The sequence below is a fragment of the Caretta caretta genome, chromosome 13 (assembly GCF_965140235.1).
Source record: "Caretta caretta isolate rCarCar2 chromosome 13, rCarCar1.hap1, whole genome shotgun sequence".
Classification (NCBI taxonomy): domain Eukaryota; kingdom Metazoa; phylum Chordata; order Testudines; family Cheloniidae; genus Caretta; species Caretta caretta.
In genome coordinates this window covers 6,196,327-6,217,856 of record NC_134218.1, presented here as the reverse complement: position 1 = coordinate 6,217,856, position 21,530 = coordinate 6,196,327, and the positions used below count along the sequence as shown (strand labels likewise).

Below are 21,530 nucleotides of genomic sequence, written 5' to 3'. Positions count from 1 at the left end.
GCAGGCAGAGCTGTTGCATACACAAGCAGTTGCTCCTATAGGTCTGATACCGGCAAAGCTGGGAGGTCAAACTTATTCACAGGCATCTGATAGGATGGGTCAAGCCTCAGGTCTTAAATAAGCTGAATACCCCCTGGCGTAAGAGCTATGGAAGATGCCTGGGCATCCAAACCAGTTGTTTGGAAACAAACTTTTCTGCTGCTCTCCTCCTGAAGATGCAGGAGAACTCTGTGGCAGTCCTGCCTACTGACATGTCTTTGCTATCAGCCTGAGAGACGCTGTTATCCGATGTCACAAAGGCAAGCATGGATTTCAGGCTGGGAGCAGTGTGTCCCTGGTGCCATGACTGCCAGAAAGTGTCCACTTGCAGGGACGGCAGTTGTGACTATTCTTTTCATCAACATCTACCTTGGGTTGCCATTTAGGATTTCTCTCCTATTGCAAGCAATTGCCCGGTCTCAATATTTGAAGAGATAGAAAAGAGGAGGCTTTGCCTCATTCAAACCCCCAGAGAGAGACATGTGCTCTGTTTAATTTCTGACTCTGAGAACCATTACAATATAAATCAACATCACTGCCCCAGGGCCTCATCCTCTCTGTATCCCACCAGCCTAGGTGGAATCAGAGGAGGCTGCAGACCCTATAAATGCCAATTACAACTCAAGGAAGCAGTGAACAAAGTGCTGTACTCTGGGAGAACGTCAGGACCAGTCAAGGGATGGGAGCAGAAGTTTGCTGAAAGGCAGAAGAACCATTAGAATCTGGTTACAATGACATGACCACACAACTCAGAACTAAGATCTGCGTGGCAAGGCAAAGGACGCATTTACCTACTTTCCAAGGCTGCTCTGGAGGAAGTCTTCACACTGCCGTAGCAACTGTCACAACACAATGCAACTACTAATGGATACAGAGAAATAAAGGTGAAAACAACAACACGCACACAAAAGTAAATTAATATCATGGACATTAAAATAAAGCAAAAAAAATAAGAAGAAACTTAAAATTACACCAGCTCTTGCAAGCTTTTCAAATCAAATTTTAAAAATGTATTTAATTAATATAAAAAATGAATGGGCTGGATGGAGTCATTGGCATCATGAAACAGGAACCTGTAAGAAGGTGTTTAAAGTCGGTACCTGTACATGGGAACGGTGACTGTGCGTTCATAGTACTCCCAGGTAGAGTGCAGGTCAGTTCGAGAGAGGTTGGTGGCATAGAACCTCCAAGCAGCCTGTGGAGGAGAAGGGAGCTGTACATGTGAGTGAAAAACAGCTATAATCGTCCTTCCCACCCTAACCCTCCAATCCACAGCAAGAGAAATATGATCAGCAGATTCATCAGAGGACCAGAGTGCTAGCCAGCTGCGAACGGAAGGGTTCTTCTGTTGATTCAGACCAGAATTTCTAAAAGACATGACCAGACCTCTATGCAGTAGATGAGCCTATGAAAATACACAGTAACGATTTGCACTGCTGCTCAGTAAACAGTTTAAAATTGAAGATCTATCCCTGCCTCATGGCACTCGCCTCCGAAAATGCTGCCCTCGCTTTCTGGCTGGTTATGTTAAAAACAACATAAGCAAGGCCCACAAACAAGGCTTAGAACCTGACTGTTAGAAGCACTGCTGCTTACAACCCCAGCTGAGTCAAGGGGAGCTGGGGGTGCTCATCATCTCTGAAAATCTGACCCTTCAATCTGACCCTTCTCAGAGAACACATCCTGATAGTCAATATCCATTCAGCTGGAACACACATCAAAGTTTTCAAGTCAAAGGATTACATGGCTCACAAGTAGCTCAGTCTAGTAGCTTTCCGCTTCCTTAACCCAACGATTCAGTCTGTCACAGATCCACTCTTTGGGTCTGATTCTGATCTTAAATTAGTGCATCTCCACCGACTCTCACAGCGCTGCTACACCTGATCTATGCGAGTCTGACTGAGATCTGAATCACACCCTCTGCCTTGAGCCAGCAGCTCCCATTGGGTTCCTGCTCTGCTGGGTTTTATTGATAAAGAACAGGGTCTTTCTGTAGACTGGAAGACCTGACAGTCTATGCCTTTCCTGCTGCAATAGCAGACTATTACTTAGATTACAATAGTGTCTTATGCACAGACATCTGTTTCCATCAAAAAATGCTCCCAATCGCAGCATCACATTCATATAAATTTTCTTTTTGCATAAAACCAATTTGGGGGAAACAAGCTGAATTAATTAATTGTCTGCATCATGTATTAACTAAATCTTCTTGGATTTTGTCTTTTCTCCTCTCAGACTGGCTGACAGCATCTGCTGTCATCCTGTGGATGATTTCCTTGCATTTATTTTCAGGGCTGCTATCTAGCACCTTTTGAGCTGCCTCAAAATGCCACCTTCCCTCCTCCTCCAGAGAGTCTCAAAGAATAATGAATCGGAAACAATTTGTCTGAGACAGTTTAATATAAAGGTTCCTTGCTTGAGTCCCAGATGTTGCTCCCTTAGGTTCATTTCCCACCTGTAACATTCTTAAAACCTCTCACTTGCACTGTTTCATGGCTTAACGGTATTCTTCAGTGCAAGAATAGAGGGTACGTCTACACTGCAACACCCGCACCCCTCCTCCGCACCCCTCCCCCGCACCAGCGAGATGGAGAGCCTGGATCAACTGATTTGAGCTCACATGGTTTGCACAACAGGGCTAAAAATTGCAGTGTAGATACTTGAGCTCAGGGTTGCTGGGTTTCAGAGCCCAGGCTCCAGCCCAAGCCAGAACGTCTACATGGCTATTTTAAGACCAGCAGCCCAAGCCCTGAGAGCCCTTCAGTTGACCCGAGCTCGGAGACTCGCTGCCACGGGTCTATTTTCGCAGTGTAGATGTACTCTGTGTGTCCATTCCTAGGAGGCTGGTTAGAATGAGGGTTAGGGTCTGTTCCACAGCTCAAGGAAGTCCATGGGAAGCCTCCCATCGATTTTGATGGGAATTAGGCAAGGCTCACAATGAAGAAGACCTTATAAGGAGAGGGAAGTGCACCTGAAGCTCTTTACTTTGCACTAGGATGACTTTCAAATACTCCACCTAGAAACAGCGTCTGTACCTGCAGGGGGAAAGTGGGCTTGCTTTTTTTTTTAACACTGGTCTTTCTTCACTGAAGACATGGGGCTATAGACCATCAGCTGAGTTGAGGGGGGTGAAGAAGAGGTGGCTTTAAGCCATTTTTCTGTTCCCCAATTCTGGACTGGCTGGGGGGGGGGCAAAATGGCCCCATAGAGACCACTGCACCAGCTGGAGGCCAGGCAGAGCTCCGGTCACTTCACCCCAGCCATGGCACGGCCCCTCCCTGCCTCCTATGTGTAGGTGATGTGAAGCCTCTTTGCCAGCAGGAATCTTCAGCTGTCCCATTAGGGGAGGTTGCTGCCTGAGGCTGTGGAAAGCAGCTGGAGCAGGGACCGAAGACCTGACTCCAGGAGGGTAGGTGGAGATGCAGTGACAGAGCTAGGTGGAGAGATCTCCTTTGTGTCAGTTCATTCCTAGCCAGCTATTGTTACCAATACAGAAATGTAACACACAAAAATCCCAGCCACCCCTGGACAGTCATCTCTGGGCCAGAATGTCTGCTGAGACAGAGCAGCTGCTGGCATCAGGGGAGTTCATGCAGCGCATTTCTGTCTTCAGGATCGGGGCACTGCTTGCTAACCTGAATCAGTCCAGCTGCAGGGTTTCGCCTCTTCTCAAAGTGCTTTTGCCGATGCTGTTCTTGAACCTTCAGGGCAAAGCCAGAACCTAAAATGCCCTGGTAGAAAGAAAGAGACAATTTGCTCTAAAAGGTTGTGTTTGTAATAGCCCTACTGACAGCTCACTCTCTCCTCTGATTTGTTCTCTTCTCATTTTCTGTCCCATTGAGATCATCTTGTACTTCCCCTCTCCCTAAGCTAATAATTTCCACCCACTGTCAAATGCTATGACTGCACAATATGGAGTCTGGGGGTAAATGTTTTACTTCTCTCAGGTGTTGCAATAAAGTGTAAACTGTTCACCCAGTGCTGCAGTTCCATCAAGAAAAAAGGAATTTTCTGCAATGAACTCCCAACCTTTGCAAAAATGATTGTGGTAGCTTAATAAAATCTCCCCAGTGGCCCAGGAGCAAGAAATGACACTATCACTGGCTTGTGGGGATTGTGACTATTTGGGGACAAAAACAAGGCCAATGGTTTCCTTTGCCCAAATATTTTTATTTGTTTTGCAGCACACAATCCATAAAATTTATCCTGTCCTATAATTCCCACCATGCACTTTATTCAGTCATATCTCAGGAAGCCAGTGATTGCATGAAGTACGAATATACAAGTGTGTCTCTCTCGTGTTGTCTCTCTATGCTGATTCAAAGGAGTATGTGTAGCCAGAAGACAGACATGCATGGAAGTAGAATGGAACATATTATGCTATTGTTACTTAGTTGTTTTTCTGTGATCAGTTCCAGTCTACACAGATGTAAGCCCAAATAGTCTTCAGTATTATGTGGTTGTTTTCTTGCTCCTTGAAATGCCATGTTTGGTGGCAGGAAACAAGAAACCAAACACAGGACCAAACTTTCATAAATGTGCAGCCCCCACAATTGGGACCAGGTTTTCAAGATAGCTCGGCACATTTAAAAAAAAACTTGCAGTTTGTGGGAGCTGAGAGCTTTTGGAAAGTCTGGTTCTAACTGAGGAGTTGAAATGGGAGCTGAGGATGTTGGAAAATCTGGCTCCAGTTATGGGTGCTGGGCACTTGAAAGCTAATTTGAAGGGCTTTGGTGCAACTAATCATGAAAGTGCTCACCAAGGGGAAAGGGTTGCTCAATCAAACCCTTTGTGTTTCTCTCATAAATAAAGATTAATTACAAAAACTCCTTTCATGCAAAAGCCTTGGAACAGATCCTTTGCTGCTGTAAACCAACATGGCTACACTGATTTACACCAGCTCAGAATCTGGCCTAGGTATCTTATTTATGCAAAAGATGGAGCTGTTCTAATCTTTTAATTAAGAGGACTAAATCCTGAGAGGCACCAAGCAGCCACAATGCTCACTACAGTCCCTGGGCATCTCAGGTGTCCTGCCCCTCTTAGTCAGTGTTGCCAACTGTCATGATTTTATCACAAGTCTCACAATATTTGATATTTTTCCTTAAAACCCCAGCTCCTGGACTCATGTGATTATGTGTGAGTCTCAGATTTTATTTAAAACAAAAATAAGTTTGTCACCTTCATGATTGCAGAGAAAAGCTCAAAAATGTACATCCTAAAAGTTAAAAAACCAGAAAGCAAATCAAAATGAATCCCAAAATGTGTCCTTTTATTTATTATTTTTTTCAATCTCATGACTCCATAAGGCAGCCTCAGGACCTTCTGGGGCCTGACTCATTAATTTTGAACACTGGGTTCTGGCAGTACTGTCCATTGAGCTGAAATCCTTTTGCTGCAATAAGTAATTAAATGTCTGCAAAGTTAACATCATCAAAAAAATCTGGAGAGAGCCGTATAGGCAAGACGGCAGCGTAAGCGGGACTGTGTACAGAAAAATTCATGTCCTGTTTTCACGGTAATGTTTGGGTGCTTACTTACAGCAGGGAGGGCGAAAAAGGAGACCCCAATGAGGGTGAAAGTTGCAGCCAGGAGACGCCCATTCCAGGTCTGTGGATACTTGTCCCCATAGCCAATGGTGGTGAGTGTAATCTAAGGAAAGAGAGAGGCAAAGCCTGTTCACTCCAGTGCCTTTTGGCTGGCCCCATATTGAAAACTGAAACAACAGCTGAATGCAATTCTCTCTTCAGCATAATCTCCCCCTTCCCTGGTTATTCTTATGCCAGATCCCAGGATTTTATCCTGTAGGGTACTTCACTGGCATATTCATCACAGTGGCTATTTCAATAGAAATACATATGCGCAGAGGGGTGTTGGAGCCCCATAGAGAAGGTTACGGGATCTTTTATGTTCTCTAGAGCAACGGAGCCATGTTACTGAGTACTTAGTGTGTTCCTGTTACAGAGGCAGTGCAAAGTTCCTCAGCTTGCTATATCTTTTCACAATAGAAACTGGTTTACAAGAATTGAAAAACTGATCTGTTTAGTCTAGAGAACAGAAGGCTCAGTGGGGACATAACAGTCTTCAAATATGTAAAATAGGACAGTGACCAATTGTTCTCCAGGTCCGTCAAGGGCAGGACAAGAAGTAATCGGCTTTGCAGCCAGGGAGACTTAGGTTAGATATTAGGAAAAACTTTCTAATTATAAGCTCTGGGTTAGGTTACCTAGCTGGTTGCGGAATCCCCACCCCTGGAGGTGTTTCAGAACAGGTTAGACAAATTTCTGTCAGAGATTATCTAGGTATACTTAATCCTGCCTCAGTGTGTGCTGGACCCCATGGCACCTCGAGGTTCCCTTCCAGCCCGGCGTTTCTACAATTCACTCACAGCACTGTCACAGATTCTTTCTTTCTTGTGCCTACGTATCTGCCCTTAGCACAATGGCTGCCACCAGCAGCAGCCACAGAAACAGCCGGCTACAATCAACAACGTATTGCCACAGACACTCTGCCTACCGGGGGGAAACGGCATCTTGCCAGGGCAACGTCAGAGGTGTTCTAGCCATCTGCCTCGGCACGTACAGCATCCCCATCACCCGAGTATCTCAGCCCCTCCCAAAGATTTGTGGATGTATCCTTAGGCACCCCATATATTGCTATCCCCATTTCACAGTGGGGAAAGCTGAGGCTCAGAAGACCAGATTTAACCCTTCCTTGGTGCCAGGAGGCAGCTTGTATCTCTGCTACTATGGGGCTTCCCTAGTGCCATTGGCAGGGCACACATCTCCCAGGCACATGATCACCCCAGCCATAACTCCTCCCGTCCCGCTCTCTCCCTTCATTCTCTGGACCACCCCAGCTGGTCCCAGACCACCTCTGCAGTAGGAGGGAGGGGTTCCAAAGAGATGCTGTGGAGTTTACACAAGTCCTAGGGCCCCTTTCTACAGCTTATCTTGCCTACTTTCACCAGGGAATCTGTGGCAGAGCTAGGCACTGCACCCAGAGCCTCTGATTGCCAGTCCAGTGCGATAACACCAGGCCATCCTTCCTGCACGCTGTGCAGAGGGGTACGAGCTTTTACATCCGTCCCTCAGAATGGGCAGCTTTTTTCATTAAACAGGCGTATACACATCACTGCCTTCTGGGGAGAAGGCTTATGCGTTTTAGTCCAAAGCGTCCATGCAGGAGATGGAATGGCTCCTTCAGGACTGAGAAAAATAACCGGGATTCCCCAAATTCACATCAAGCATTTCAGCTGTGGCTCTTTCAAATGAAGCAGAGTTATTTCCACACATAAAGGTCTGAAACTGTTTATTCCTAATCTTTCCAAAAGTGCCTATTAACTGGCTTCCCTTCCAATTTCAAAACGGCACAGTACCCTGAAGGTACAAATTACTGCTGCTTAATACAGCCTGATTCACAACTGTGAATATATTACTGATTATATTGCTATAATACTCCAAGCAGGGGTTGGGATGTTGGCATGTATGTGTGTTGTGGGAGATTTGCAAAGATACCCTTGACCTCTAGAATGCAGAAGAGACAGGTATAGCTTTACAGCCATGATTCTGCTGGCAAAGAATGGAGAAACTTAGGCTTGTAGCAGGGTCACAGCGGGCTACAACCCTGCTTCCCTTGGTGGTCCAGCACAGCCCACAAAGTGGGTGGAGCAAGCCAGGATGGGGTGAAGCAGGCAGGGATGCGGTGATTCAGAACATCTTCCAAGCAGCCTCTACAAGCAGCACTCCTATGTATCCCTCTCCAGAACTGAAAGTGCCCCTCCTCTACAACTGCTTTGGGCACAGCTGCCTCTGAGGGTTCAAACTGCACCCCAGCCCTGCACCTATGGGGTTAATTAAACCTACTACACATTAACTTAAAACAACCTCATTTTTATATGAAGAAAAATATAATCAGTGGCTTTCCCTAAAGCATTTTATAGACATAAGCACTACAAAATCTTTCCATTAGATGCCATTTAGACAAAATATGTAGCAAAAAGCATCTTAATGATTGTTCTATACTGAAACATATCTTGGAAACAGCTTTATTCTATATTCACTGAGAGGTTACTACACAGATTTCAGCAGGGAGTTATCTAGGCCAGAGCCACTAAGCGCAGATCCAGAAAAGGATCCAAACATTACCAAAATATGGGGGGGCGCTTGCATTTGGAGTTTGAATTCAGACCTACCTCTTTGTTGCTATTGATTTTTGTACTGAAGTAGTGCGTACAGGCCAGACCCCCTTGTGCTAGGCACTGTATAAATATATAACAAAGAGCCAGCCCCCCGCCCTGAAGAGCTCGCAATCTAAGCAATGTGTGATCAATCTCTCCTCCATTAAAGAAAGTGTTGCTACAGACATAAAAACAAATCCAATCCTGTAAGGAAGGATTGAACTTAGATACAAACTCGTCTTAGGTAGTTCTTCTGCCCTATACCATTCACCTTCAGTTCCAGGGCCACTGATCAGTATTTCAGGACCACGGTCAGTGGCCAGAACAGTCGAAGTTAAGATTTGTTCTTACCCTAAGACGAATCTAATTTGCAAAATTTGAAACTTTGGTGATATCCTGACCCCACTGACGTCAATGACAAAACTCCCATTGATTTCAATGAGGCTAGCAGGTCACCCCTGGATTTCAAACCCCCTGTGGCTGTCTGTTCCCTGACTTCCAGCAACCAGAGAGTTAAATTTCTATTTAGACCTCACACAAAGTGAAATATGGAAGCAGGGTTGGGAGTGATGGCTCGATAAGGCTCTCAAGAGGAATACCAGAAGCTGTACGAGCGGTTATTTGATAGTACAACTTTTCCAAATTTTCAATGGAAATTTTCAGAGCAATTTTGAATATCAATGAACAAAAACCTACAGGAAAAATATTTAAGGAAGTGTTTGCAATATTTTCCCCATTTTTGAGCAGCTCCATTTGACAGATAAAAAAGATAGCTCCAAGTCTAGCTGTCTTGGAGGGGAGGGGAGGGTAGTTAACTTGGTTTTGAATTTTTCTCATTGTTTGTTTTCTAGTTACTTCAAACCACACTTTGTTTTCCTAACTGTAACCAATGTGCTTGAAAACCTTGATGAGCAATTTACTAACAACAGTCTTCCCATTGTTGGATCAGCTGATTCCTCCCAAAGCTTGGAGCTGTTAAGATCTCGGATTTTGGTTGGGGGCCCATGTGTAGGTTTTAACAAGCTCTGTACTGAAGCCGAGACTGGCTTCCAGAAGTGTTGGAGCAGGAGAACAATAGACAAAGTAGATTAGAACCTCGTTAATTCTCCCTTTGTTAATCTGCTAATCCAATAATTCACACATACACACACACACACAGAGAAAAACTAAACAGCAGTGTCCTCTGCACTTGTCGGCAAAGATTTAATAGCAGAGTGACTTCACGACTGAAAGCATTCTATTACTAAGACCTCATTCTTTTACAAAATATGCTTCAGTGCATTTAACAGCACCTTATGATGTATTATTATGAATAATTAAAAGCAAACAGCACTTGTCAAAATACATGATCAAAATGCATTTAGTAATTCAGTATCTCTGTTAGATATGGCTCAACTGTTCTGGTGCAACCAAGTCCATGGTAGGAGGTGATATTGAGTTGTAATATCCTAGTGGGAGGTCCTAGAAGCATTGTGCCTCTGGTATTCCCAGTGACCCCACACAACACAAGTGTTGTACCAACCTTGAAAGCCATGGTCCTGACCGCTTTGAAAAGATTGGTATGAGGAGCATTTCCTCCAGGAAGCCTAGGAGATGTTCGCCAACTAACACCGACTTGGCTGCAGCACATTTAAGGATTGAGGCTATTTAGTGCTTGCTAAGTAAATATTTCGGTTGATTATGTGCTTTATCCCTTTCTACCAGCCCTTTGGAAGAAGCCTATTGTCTTAGCCGCTCCACTGTTCAGGGATGGAACTTGGGTGGGATTCTCCAAAATGCTAAAGCCCAATGGGACTTGTGTTGCTAAGTTACTTAGATCTTGTCTGCACTTGTAGGGCACATGTGGCTACATGCTGCAGCACGGGTGCTGGAACAATGTGTACAGTGGGGGTGCTGAGAGCCATTGAACCACACTGTAAACCCTGGATATGAGGGAAACCACTTCACGCCAGGGGGTGAGGCAGCACCCTCAGCACCCCTAATTCCAGCGCCTAGGCGCTGCAGTGAAAAGCAGGATGCATCCCCACTGTCTGTGGTGTCTTGCAACACGCAGCAGTGAAAGGCTCTGGCAGAGTAGAGCCTTTCCCCGCTTCCAGAGTCTGTCTTTGAGATGGGGAAAGGAGCCAGGAGGCGGGGGGACACTACAATGCTAAAAATAGCAGTTTAGATGGGGCAGGCACTGCCTTCACCTGCAGAGAGCCATGTAGGGTGTATACCTGAGGGTTCAGGCACATAGGGCACTCGACTTGCCGAAGAAGTGCCTCACCATCTACACTGCTATTTATACCCATGCTAGTTGGGCATGCAGTGTCTGTAGGCTACACGCCACCGTAAGTGTCAACCTGCCCTTAGGCACCTTTGAAAATACCATTCTTTGTCTATGGTCAGTATCTAGCACTTTTTGGATGCCAGTGGACTAACAACAGCAGAACTTGCCTCAGACAGCTCTTGAACTCCCAGCGTTTAAAGACTACGATTGTGTCCAGCTTGTATGAAGCTTAAGTAGGAAGGCCAGTGAACTCCTCCTCCATCTTATGTGCCTGCTTAAGCACAGAGCTCACTCTGGTCCACATTGTTTGTTGCTTATTCACTAGGAGTCTACTCCAAAGCCCATTGAAGCCAATGGGAATCTTTCCACTGGCCAAATTCCATCACCACGCCAAGTCCCCTAGTCATTAGCATGAATTAATTAGGTTCTGCTGAACTGCTCTCATTGCAGAAGACCAAAGCTTGAACGCAGGTCACATCCCAACAAGGCTGCCTAAAGAATAACTCCAGTTTCATGGGAATTGCCTGAGGCATAAGGGACCCTTATAAGTGAGGAAAATTAATTGAGGGAGGATCCAGAGAAAGATTGACAAGCCCCCTTGTGGCCACAATCCCAGAAGAAACGTGGGTAGTAATACTTAGCACCTCTAGGTAGCTTGAAGTATTCAAAGCACTTTACAAAAAATGAGTCAAATTCTCCTCTCTGTTGCCCTCAGGTAAGAGGAGAATTAGTTAACTAATCCTGGTCGTCCCTCTGTGAAGTAGGAGAGCATCATTATTCCTATTTTACAGGTGGGAAAGCTGAGGTACAGAGAAGTTAAGAGACATGCCCAAGGCCACACGATATGCTGTAGCAGAGCTTAGATCAGAAGGCAGGAGTTCCTGGCTCTTTGATCAGCTCAAGCCACTAGACAATGCTGGTAGTTTCATATCCCAATGGTGCAAGGCTGGCATAAGGCAAGTCTGAATTGATTGCCATTCCACTCCATGAATTTCAAGTACAGTCGAACATTGTTTAGTGTTTGATTCTTCTTCTCCTTTCCTGATTTTGCTCACACTTCCTCCCTTTCTTTCCACTCCCCCGCCCCCCTCATGATGCTAAGCTTCCTGGAACTCTACAGAACTGATGTCCAAGATCAACCCACCCCTCTCCAGACACACACCTACACGCTGACATCTCCGAGGTGCTCACGTGGGGGGAGCCACTGAGTGGCACCTCCTATACCCCAAGCTTCATTTTACCCTGGTTAACCTCCCGCCTGCAGAGCTGAACACAGCTCCCTTCAGAACCTCATTAAAACAGTCACTTTTTGGTCAGCTGGTGCCAAGTTGCAATGGCCAGACTGTCCTTCCCTAGTCCTGGGAGCAGAGGGTGCCTCTCCTGTAGCTGTCTATGATCTGGCTAACTCAAGGAATGAGATAGTGTAGCATTCCCTAAGGGGAATATTTGTGAAAAGTACTTAACTGAATAGCTGGAAACCATTTAATAATAATGCTAACTAAACACGCATCAGTCAACTTCTCACATAAGTGATAAAGGATGGGAGGGTTAATGGCCATTTCATTTTAATAACCGGCAGCTGCTGTTTTGTGGAAATTACTCACCAGGCCCCACCAGAGCGCATCTGCGTATGTATCAAAGTGCTCATTTTCTCCTTTCTCGGCCAAGTACACCAGGAAAGAGGCCAGAATGAGGCACAGAAAGCCAATATACCAGGCAGTAATCAGCTCCTGCAAGATAGTTAAGGAACAGAATAGAACAATGTGTTTCCATACTATGCCTTTCATACTCGGGGTATCCCCGAATGCAGAGCCGGGGTTCAAAGCTCAACTTTCCCAAAGTTTGTGGGTGTTCAGCTCTGGGGTTTGGTTTCAAGACTATTAGTAGAAGTAATATTACAGTAGTGTTCAGACACTCCACATGGGCAGGGCCCCGTTGTGCTAGGAGCAGTATATACACATAAAGTAGGGACAGCCCCAGCCCTGAAGCACTGACCACCTGAATAGATAAGACAAGGTGGGAGACAGGAGGTATTATTATCCCCATTTGAAAGATGAGGAACTGAGACAGAGAGTCATTAAGGCCCAGATCCCAAAAGTATTTAGGTGCCTAACTCCAATGGATTTCTAAGTACCTTTGAGGATGCAGGTCAGAGAGACTTGCCCGAGGTCACATGCAGAGTCTGTGTTAGAGTTGAGAACTGATCTTCTGGGTCCCAGTCCAGTGGTCTAAGCACATCGGTCTCATGATGGAGACCACCTACAAAGTTTGAATATGCATCTGGATCTTATCCCCACATTTCAGGGGTGTTTGGATCCCAGGATTTGAGTGTGGGCTTACCCCTGCTAGAAACTTTATAACAGTGAATTATATACTGAACTGGCAAGCTCCTGGCTGTTAGGCAGCTGGAGTAGAGATTTTAAGCTGAGCAGCAGAAGCCACATAACCTTATTGGAACTTTCATGATTTCCTACTTCTTTAGGAAAAACACCACTACTTGGATAACCATCAGTGTTTGACACAAGAGAGCGTGGTCTAACGAAAGCTGTATGGTCTTGGCTTTAGTTCACATAGCTTCATGTGAACGTTTCCTTTGGTTTGGATTTGGGTGGGGTTTGTAACCCTGGAGTTTTGTGTAAAGGTTCACACCCAAGTGAAGCAAATGCACTGGGAAACATCAAGTTTCATTCACCAAAACAAAAAGCCCTGATTGGCTTTAAATCTTCTAATGGAACCTGGATGAAGTTTGTAACACATCAGGAAACTGCTAGGTATTGTCTCTGGTTTCCTTGGGAACACTTTGCACAGCTCTAGGTTTAATATTTCACCTGAATGGCAAAGCATCTAATGGTGCAGAATCAGAGGATACCACCCAATCTTTCTCTCTCATTTTTCCACTGAAGTCATACAATGTCAGAATGATCACATACTTGATCCACACCTAGGGAAAAGGTTTCAATAACCAAAGTTGCTAAATCAAATACTGAGGTATCTCTTCATCACATTAAACTGCAGATGCAATAGGATGATTCATGCTTTCCCATTTCCCCAGCCTCAGAACCACAAAATGATTCTTTAAGAAACCTTATTAGTTTGTTGAGACGCACTATATCCACATTTCAGCAAATTGTAGAAAAAAGGTCGCATTCACTACATAGGAAAGTATGTCAGAGGTAAATTATGCATCTTCAAACTGTCACATTCTTGGACAAAGCTAATACAAGAGCAGATGAAGGAAACCTGGTAGACGGTAGTTTTCTGATATTTTTTACTAAGCTTCTGATAAATTTGCTAAGGCTCTTAAGGAAAACAAATAAACCTCAAGATAAGGGACAAAATATTGTCATAGATTAAGTGATAGGAAACAAAATGTTGTGAATGAATGCTCCTCAAACTGCTGGAAGGTGAATAATGGAATACGCTAGGGATCAGTTCTGGGCCTGGGACTAGTTAATACATTTATTAATGATTAGGAGGAGGACATGGTCAAGATGGTGCTATCTGCAAATGGATGAGCCCAAGGGGTAAATTTTCAGACATGCAGCCTCTTTGAAATACATGCTTTATATAAAGCATTTGCAACATCATCAGCATTTAATCACATATATATTGACTGCTGCCAGATGCAGTTTAACCAGCCTCCCAGCTCCTTCATGGCTGTGGGTTTGTGCAGGCTAATTACTAACCCACATTGCTTCTGAAAATAGCCACTGCAGCCACCTTCAAGGTACTTCCCACAAATGATAATCACCCAGGCATCAAAATATTAGGGGGCGGGGGGAACCAAAGTAGTGTTCTTTGTGAGGAAAAATGTGTAAAGGAGCTGATCAGTCCAGTTATCCAGGTCTCACTCACCTTGCTATGGGCATAGACCACAGACCCCAGAAGCTTCCAGGTACCACCTCTACGGTCCATTCGTATCATGCGCAATATCTGCAGGAACCGCAAACTCCTGAGAGCCGAGGTGGCAAAGACATTCCCTTGGGATCCTGCTGCCAGCACGGCAATGGACGCAATCAGCACCATGATGTCTGCAAGGAAGCAGAGCGTAAGAGGAAGGATTTCATGGACCTCGCACACCAACCATCACCTCCCCTGGATGGGCTTTTACAAACGGACTCCTTCGTCTTTCCTACCTCTGTGGGTGATGAGACATCAGGCTGGCACTACTCTAGGGTGAGCCCCTTGCCTTTGGTCTGGAAAGGACCCCTCACTCATCACCTCTGTTCTCACCTTCCATTATTAGCTGGAGTCAGTTTGGTGGAAAGAAATAAAACAGTTTTGGTACCATCAGCCAGGGTTGGTGGTGACTCTGCTATTGACTGATCATGCCAGTTTAGGGATGGATGCTTCTTCCTCAGGCTAAACCCTAGAACAGCATCTTTTATCCACACAGGCCCCGCATCTCAGATACCCCACTTCACTGCTCAGTCTTGGGCAGCCACATCCCCCAGCTGGCCTCCTGAGCACTTCTCCCTCTTCCTCGTCTTTCCTATCCAGGTATTCAGGGTATTACACTGCACCCATCTCCACGGTATCTGAGCTCCTAACTCTGCAGAGCTGGAGAAAAGATAACATACCACCTCAAAGATTCCGACACATATAAACCGCTACAAAGCCCATTGGGAATAGGGGTAGGTGCGCGCGCGTGTGTGTCTGTTATAAAAATGAGTGATGTGTCTGTCACATCCTATGGAGGAAGCACATGGCCACGTACAACTAATATTAACCCACGCTGTGTGATTCACTGCACGGTTTAATGAAATTCACATTCCTCTTCTCCTCACACCTCCTCCACCAGGAGAAAGGTTGCCAAGACTCTAAAGATTGAATTCTGGCTTGATGCAAAATGCAACATTTCTAGCCTGGAATAAGCCTCTGCAAAGTGCATCAGCAGAGGTGCACGATCTTCTTTAGCCAGTGTACTGCTGTTTCTAAGGTCCACCTTGACATGGGAGTCTCACTGCCCAACGCATTCAGGAAAACCTAAAGGGCTGTGTTTTAGGAAGGCCTGTTTCTGCCACTGATGGAGGAAAGGTGGGTGCATGGGAGTACTAAAAGCACCCACCTTTGCCCAAAGCAAAAGCCTAGGTCTCAATACCCCAGGGCTTTCAGGGATCTGAAAACCATCATTCAGATCACTACGTGAATTTTGTAGATGCCTCTGGTTTTATAATGGGCTAAACCAAAACCCTGCATAAAGCATCCCCAGCTCTGTGATGGTCAAATCAGGGTCCAGATCCAAATGTGGTGGCTTAAGCCCATCTCTAGAAAGCACTGAGAACAAATGCATCCCTTCTCTTCCTCTCCCTGCCCACCTCTGACACCACCTCACCCTGTTAATAGTAACTGCTTTGCACAGAGACAGCCCCTTCCACCACAGAATCTCAAAGAACTTTACAGCCAATAATTAATTAAGGTTTATAACTCCCTTGTGAGGCAGATAATTACTGTAATATCAGTCTTATGGAAAGGCAAATGGAGATACAGAGTGACTTGTCAGACACAGAACCCCATACCCTAGCTCCCATCCCCATGTTCTAATAGTTAGATCACTTCTCCTCTCAAAGGAGACACAAAGGGCCTGATTCTGAACTACACTTATATTATTGCATCCTTCTCACAGCCATGTTGGCACAGAGGGAAGAAAACAACCTCTTCCATCCCGCTCTGTCATTAGCTGCTGCTTCCATCTGCTCCAGGGTATTGAGATCAGCTGTTCTGCCCTCCCTGTTAAGATTTCTCTCAGGCTCCCTGTTTCCTCACACCAGTTGGTTTTCACTTGACAGCTTCGTGGAGGAGTCTGTGCATCCGGAGTACATGCCCCAGATATGGCCAGTGCTTCCTTCTAAGTCTAGCGGAGACCAGCTGCAGGTTGATGAGTTCTCGGATCTCTTTGTGGGTGGTGAAGTCTCTCCACCCTATGCCCTGAATCTTTCCTAAGCGCTTGTTTTCAAAGGGATCTAGGTTTCTAGCTAACACTTTAATAAATCTTCAGCTCTCACAGCCATATGTTGGCTCTGAGGTTACATTTGAGTGGAAAATCCTCCCTTTTGTTTTGATGCCGTTTAGCTTTGATTTCCATACATTGCTGAGTTACTTGAATGCTGCGGATGCCTTTCCTATCCTTGATGTCACTTCTTTCTTGACGTTTCTGTTGGCTAGTACGGTGCTGACCAGCTAACTGAGCTGTTCTACTTCCTGGATCTTTTTGCCCTCTGATACAATGTTACTGCTTGACATCTGGGTTTCAAAAATATTTGTTTTGGTGTAACTGATTTTGAGCCCTGCTTGGCCTGCTGTTTTTGCTAAAGATTCTATCTCTGTCGCTTTTGAGGGGTATTGCTCAAGCGCATGACATCAACAGCAAAGCCGAGATCTTCTAGGTGTTTGCCATCTACCCAGGCTATGTCAGTGTTTGTGCTGCTAATAATCCTTCATTATCTAGTCTGTGGCAATGCCAAACAACAGCAGAGATCGAACGCAGCCCTGCTTCACGCCAGCCTCCACACTGAACCACTCTACTATCTGGTTATTCACCCTTCCAGTGCTCTTTACATTGATGATGTTGATGACGTCAGCTGGAATTCTGTAAGACTAAAGAATATTGCACAACGTATGTCTATGCAGGCTGTCAAATGCCTTTTGAAAGTCAATGGCATTGATAATATGTTCTATGCATTGTTCTATCACAGGCCTTCGTGTGAATATCTGATCTACCCAGGATCATTTGGGCCTGTATCCAGCCTCCTCTTCTCTAAGCTTTGCATCCACCACCTCTTTCATCCTGTATAGCATCTTACTACAAAAGGTATGAGGGGTCAGCAGCATTCTCTGCTGAGCAGCCACAGTTACTGGAATGGCAACCTGGTTTTGTTTCTATAACCATGGAGTTTGGGCTTGGTTGGTTGTTTTTTATGAGGCTAGGTGGCTGGCCTTGCACTAAACTCTCCCCGCTTTATCTGGGCATAGGAGCGGCAGCCACATCAAAGGTCACTTTATGCCATTCTGAAGCTGCTCTAACTTTATCTGGGACTGGGCAGGGCCCTGCACAGGTCCAGGACACGGAGAACACAAAGGTGGGTTGCAACCACCTTTGCCCCGTCTTCCATCCCTGCTCCAACCATGAGAATGCAGTAGCTCAGAATCAGGCCCAGGCCTACAATAAGCCCGAATCCTCCATGACAGGCTCACTGTCCTCTAGCTCCCTGTAGGACCTCTACACCAATACTATGCATTCCTCCCAGGGAGGCCTTGGGCCCACTAAGCAAACCAGACAGCTCCCCTTGACCCAAAGTACAGCAAATTCAGCGGTCATCCTGAGCACAGCCCACGAGGCCCTTATCCCATTCATTGTGCACTCTCAGCAGTAGCTGCTGCCATCCATCAAACCTACTGCTGGGCAGCAGTTCTTACCAATGACACAGAAGGGTTTGCGGGCAAATTTTAATCTTCCCCTCCAGCCCCGGTATCGACAGCAGCAACCGGCAGCCCAGATTCTCACGAAGTATTCCACACCAAACACCACGATGGTGACTATTTCCTGCATGGGAGACAATGCAATTAGTCCAAGAAGAAGGCACAGGGAAGAAAGTGTTGCAGATTCAATGCGGAGGGCTGAAACAGCATCTACTAATAAAGCTCATTTTGTTCCTCACTGTTACAGTCCTTTCTGAGGAGAATTGTGACTCTGACCAAAAAATGGAATCAAGCCACAAAACTGGGATCTGGATTCTAACAGTTCCAAAGAGATGAGACTGTGATGCAAGATAAAGATAGAGACTAATTGCTAGAGTCAGGTTAAGATCCAGATTCAGCTTTCAAATTCCTCCAAAATTTGGTGGAGGGGTTGTTATTTAGCATGGGATGCTGTGTTCAAGTCCATCCCTATTTTGAAACCTTCTCCCTCATTACAAAGTTGATCTTTCCCTTGGCAAGACAGTTTTAGCTCTGTAGGGAGACAAAAGTTTAGCTCTGGCCCAGAACTGACCGTTTCCTATTTTTGTCACCCGAGGGAGGTGATGTGGGAAAGAGAATTATGATCCAGATTTTTAAAAGAGCTCAATCCATTGGGCAATGATCAATTCTGAAAAATCTGAAGACAAGGGTCACAACAGGAGCAGCTGGAGGGTAAGCACCTTATATCCTTATTTCGGTGTCTAAGTGGGACCTGAGATCTTCTGAAAATCTGGCCCAATTATCAGTGCTGAGCAATTGAAAGTCTGGTCCCAAGCCCCTTGGAAAGTCTGGGCCTGTGTTCTTCTGTGTCTAAGTATATATACTGTATATATATATATATATATATATATATATATTGGTTTCTGAACTCTAATGGGTTAACCCAAACTACCTGAAAATCCACACCAGTCTCGACTGAGTTCCTACCCTGTTCCAACAGCCTTCTGCCTCGCCAGTTGAGACACTTCACTATTGACCTGCCGTTTGTGCCAACACACAGTTACTTTTCTCCCCACAAACAAAGATACAGAGGGAATGAGCCCACAGTGCTACAAAGCTCCGCTCGCTGTCAGTATGTTACGTTCTCTGATTTCTTCACTCATGGTGTTTACCTCACGTGGGCTGACGCTGAGTAGTACAGGACTCTCATTAAGCTTTCACTAGCTTCTGGTATCTGGTTGATGTGCGGAGTGGGAGTGGAGGACGGGAAAGGCAAAGACCGGGAGATGCGATGAATTCTGGGAGCCCTATGAAGTAAGCATCTGTGCCAACAGGAATTCTGCTACCTATCACTCAGCATGTTACCGGAAGCCAAATTGTCAGTGGAAGGCATGCCAAGCTGTTTAAGTAGTAAAACCATTCGGCTTTATGTCAGCTCAGATAAATGCAGAAATGTATAGCATGGGGAACGGAGGCAACTCACCTAGGCTGATTCTGCTGTGGTACAATGTCAGCTTAGCCATTTAAGGCCACAATTTTAAACGGGCATCAAACCAGCTTCTAAATGCAGGCCCACAATACTGCAGGATTTTGCAATTGCAGAGAAACACACACACACACACACATATTGAACATGCACCAGTTCAGATTTTTAAAGTCATCCTTGACACTGTGAGTCACATTCTTTCCTCGTTTACATTGGGGCAAATCCAGATGACTTCAGATTTACACTCAGTGTAAATAATAATTGATTTTGGCCCTGTGAGTGCAGGCTAAATGCAGTATTATTGTTACCCAGACCTGAAACAGAGACAAGAAAAATTAAAGATGATTCAAAATGAACCAGGTGGCACCAGGAGCTAATACACCAGCTTAGATTTGGAGTCATATTTGTCTTTCACCTTAAGAGAAAGTGGGTATTGTTGGATCTTCAGGATTTTTACAGGTTAATACAAGCGCTCCCCATTCCTTCCAAGGGGTCTTACTCTTCAGTGCTTGCTTTTAAAGATTTACACGGCTTGGGGTTGGAAAGCATGTCAAATCCAGACAAATGTTTGCATAGAGAAAAAATGCTTATCCCTCACTTAGAAGGCTGAATCTCTTCATGCCCCGGTGATGTCTCAGCCATAGCCTCTGCCCCATCCATCCTGAACACCACAGCTCAAATGCGTGCCATGTTTGAAAAGGCCAACATTGTTTGTTTCTTGCTCGTGCTCTGTCTTATGTTTGCAACTCCCAACTTACCAGGATATAGAGGGCCCCTTCTGAGCTGTTCTGATACTCATCGATGGTTGAAAAGACGGATAGTACCAGGCAGGAGAAAACTAGGAGAAAACTGGATGACACAAAGAAAAGGAGAGAAAAAATAATGCCAGTCTTTAGAGTGTACATTTTGAGTAGTTCATCGAGCTATTTAACCTATATCACACTTTCAAATATTCCAGACAATGCTATTTTAGTAGCACTGTCCCTCTTTATAAAAGTGGTCTCTAACAGATCGTCAGTGGAATATTTGACCTGTGCTCCCCAGACATTCTTAAATGGGTAAGTCATTGATGAAATCCCGCAGTTTGTTGCAAGCATGCAACCTGAGCCGAATGTGGCTCCACAAAATATGATCCAAGTTCTCATTTAACGGCTATTAGAAAAGTGTGTGCACTGGGTAATTCCCCAGTTACCTCACTTTACTTGACCAAATGAAATTGTTGCAAGTTTTGATAGCAATTGCATGGGAAGTAACTGTGAAATAAGTGCATATCACCACTGTATATGCCAGGCAAATACATTTCCATATATATTCCCATGGCAATTATGTACTCCTGCACAATTTCTCAGTTATTATATTACTCACAAATTAATTCAAAATGTCTGCCGCGTCACACGTTTTTAGCTCTTCAGAAAGAACTTTGGTTTAGGAAACAAAACAAAAAGACCTCTGATTAACCTCTGATTAATTTTTTAAGGCCAAATAGGCCTGTGCAAAAGGGCAAATTTGGCTATTAAAATTCAATTCTGTTCTCAGGTATGCCAGTATAGACCAAGTTTCATCCCACCGAAGTGAACAGAATAACTCCAGATTCACACCAGCCTCAGTGAGAGCAGACTGTGGCCCTCAACCTATCCCTACGGAGCTCAGTATTACAGCCTGGGGTAAACTGGTTTGGGTGGGACTGGAGAATGAACAGTCAAAATTTTCACTTATCCCTTGAACTGAATTCAAATCTTTTCCCCCATGTTTGAACAGCAGCCAAAAGCAAACAAATGTTAGAATGCACAAAATACTACTGAAAATATTATGATGCCATTACATAATTGAATTGTACACCCACATTGAGATTACTGTGTTCAGGTCTGGGGCACCTCATTCCAAATGAGGTACAGCAGAAACGGCATGAAAAGATTTCCAGTGACTGAAAAAGATTAGGGATGCTTAGAGAGGAGGCTAATAGGGAGGGCTGACATGATAAAGGTATACAATATAAACACTCTAGAGAAGGTAAATCAGGTGTTCCTATTTACCCTTTTTCAGGTCACCAATAGAAGTGGATATGCAATTAAACTGAATTGCAACAAATGTAATATGATGCAAATTTAACCTGTGGAATTCACTGCCACAGGATATTAGGATAAAAAATGGAAGGGATA

General features: G+C 44.9%; 1 protein-coding gene across 18 annotated transcripts in view; it reads right to left on the bottom strand.

Annotated features, from left to right (window-relative positions):
• KCNQ2 (potassium voltage-gated channel subfamily Q member 2) overlaps positions 1-21,530 on the bottom strand; it is a 121,196-nt gene that overhangs the window by 55,915 nt on the left and 43,751 nt on the right. For 17 of the 18 annotated variants that reach the window (XM_048819870.2, XM_048819871.2, XM_075118683.1 and 14 more), the window contains exons 2-8: positions 20,130-20,220; positions 17,904-18,030; positions 14,343-14,518; positions 12,092-12,217; positions 5,581-5,691; positions 3,675-3,770; positions 1,140-1,234 (exon numbers count right to left, since the gene is read on the bottom strand). In XM_048819870.2, coding sequence (XP_048675827.1) covers positions 1,140-1,234; positions 3,675-3,770; positions 5,581-5,691; positions 12,092-12,217; positions 14,343-14,518; positions 17,904-18,030; positions 20,130-20,220 — 822 coding nt within the window. Of the gene's footprint in view, positions 1-834; positions 898-1,139; positions 1,235-3,674; positions 3,771-5,580; positions 5,692-12,091; positions 12,218-14,342; positions 14,519-17,903; positions 18,031-20,129; positions 20,221-21,530 lie in introns of all 18 variants that reach the window. The other variant, XM_075118690.1, reaches the window with a different exon arrangement.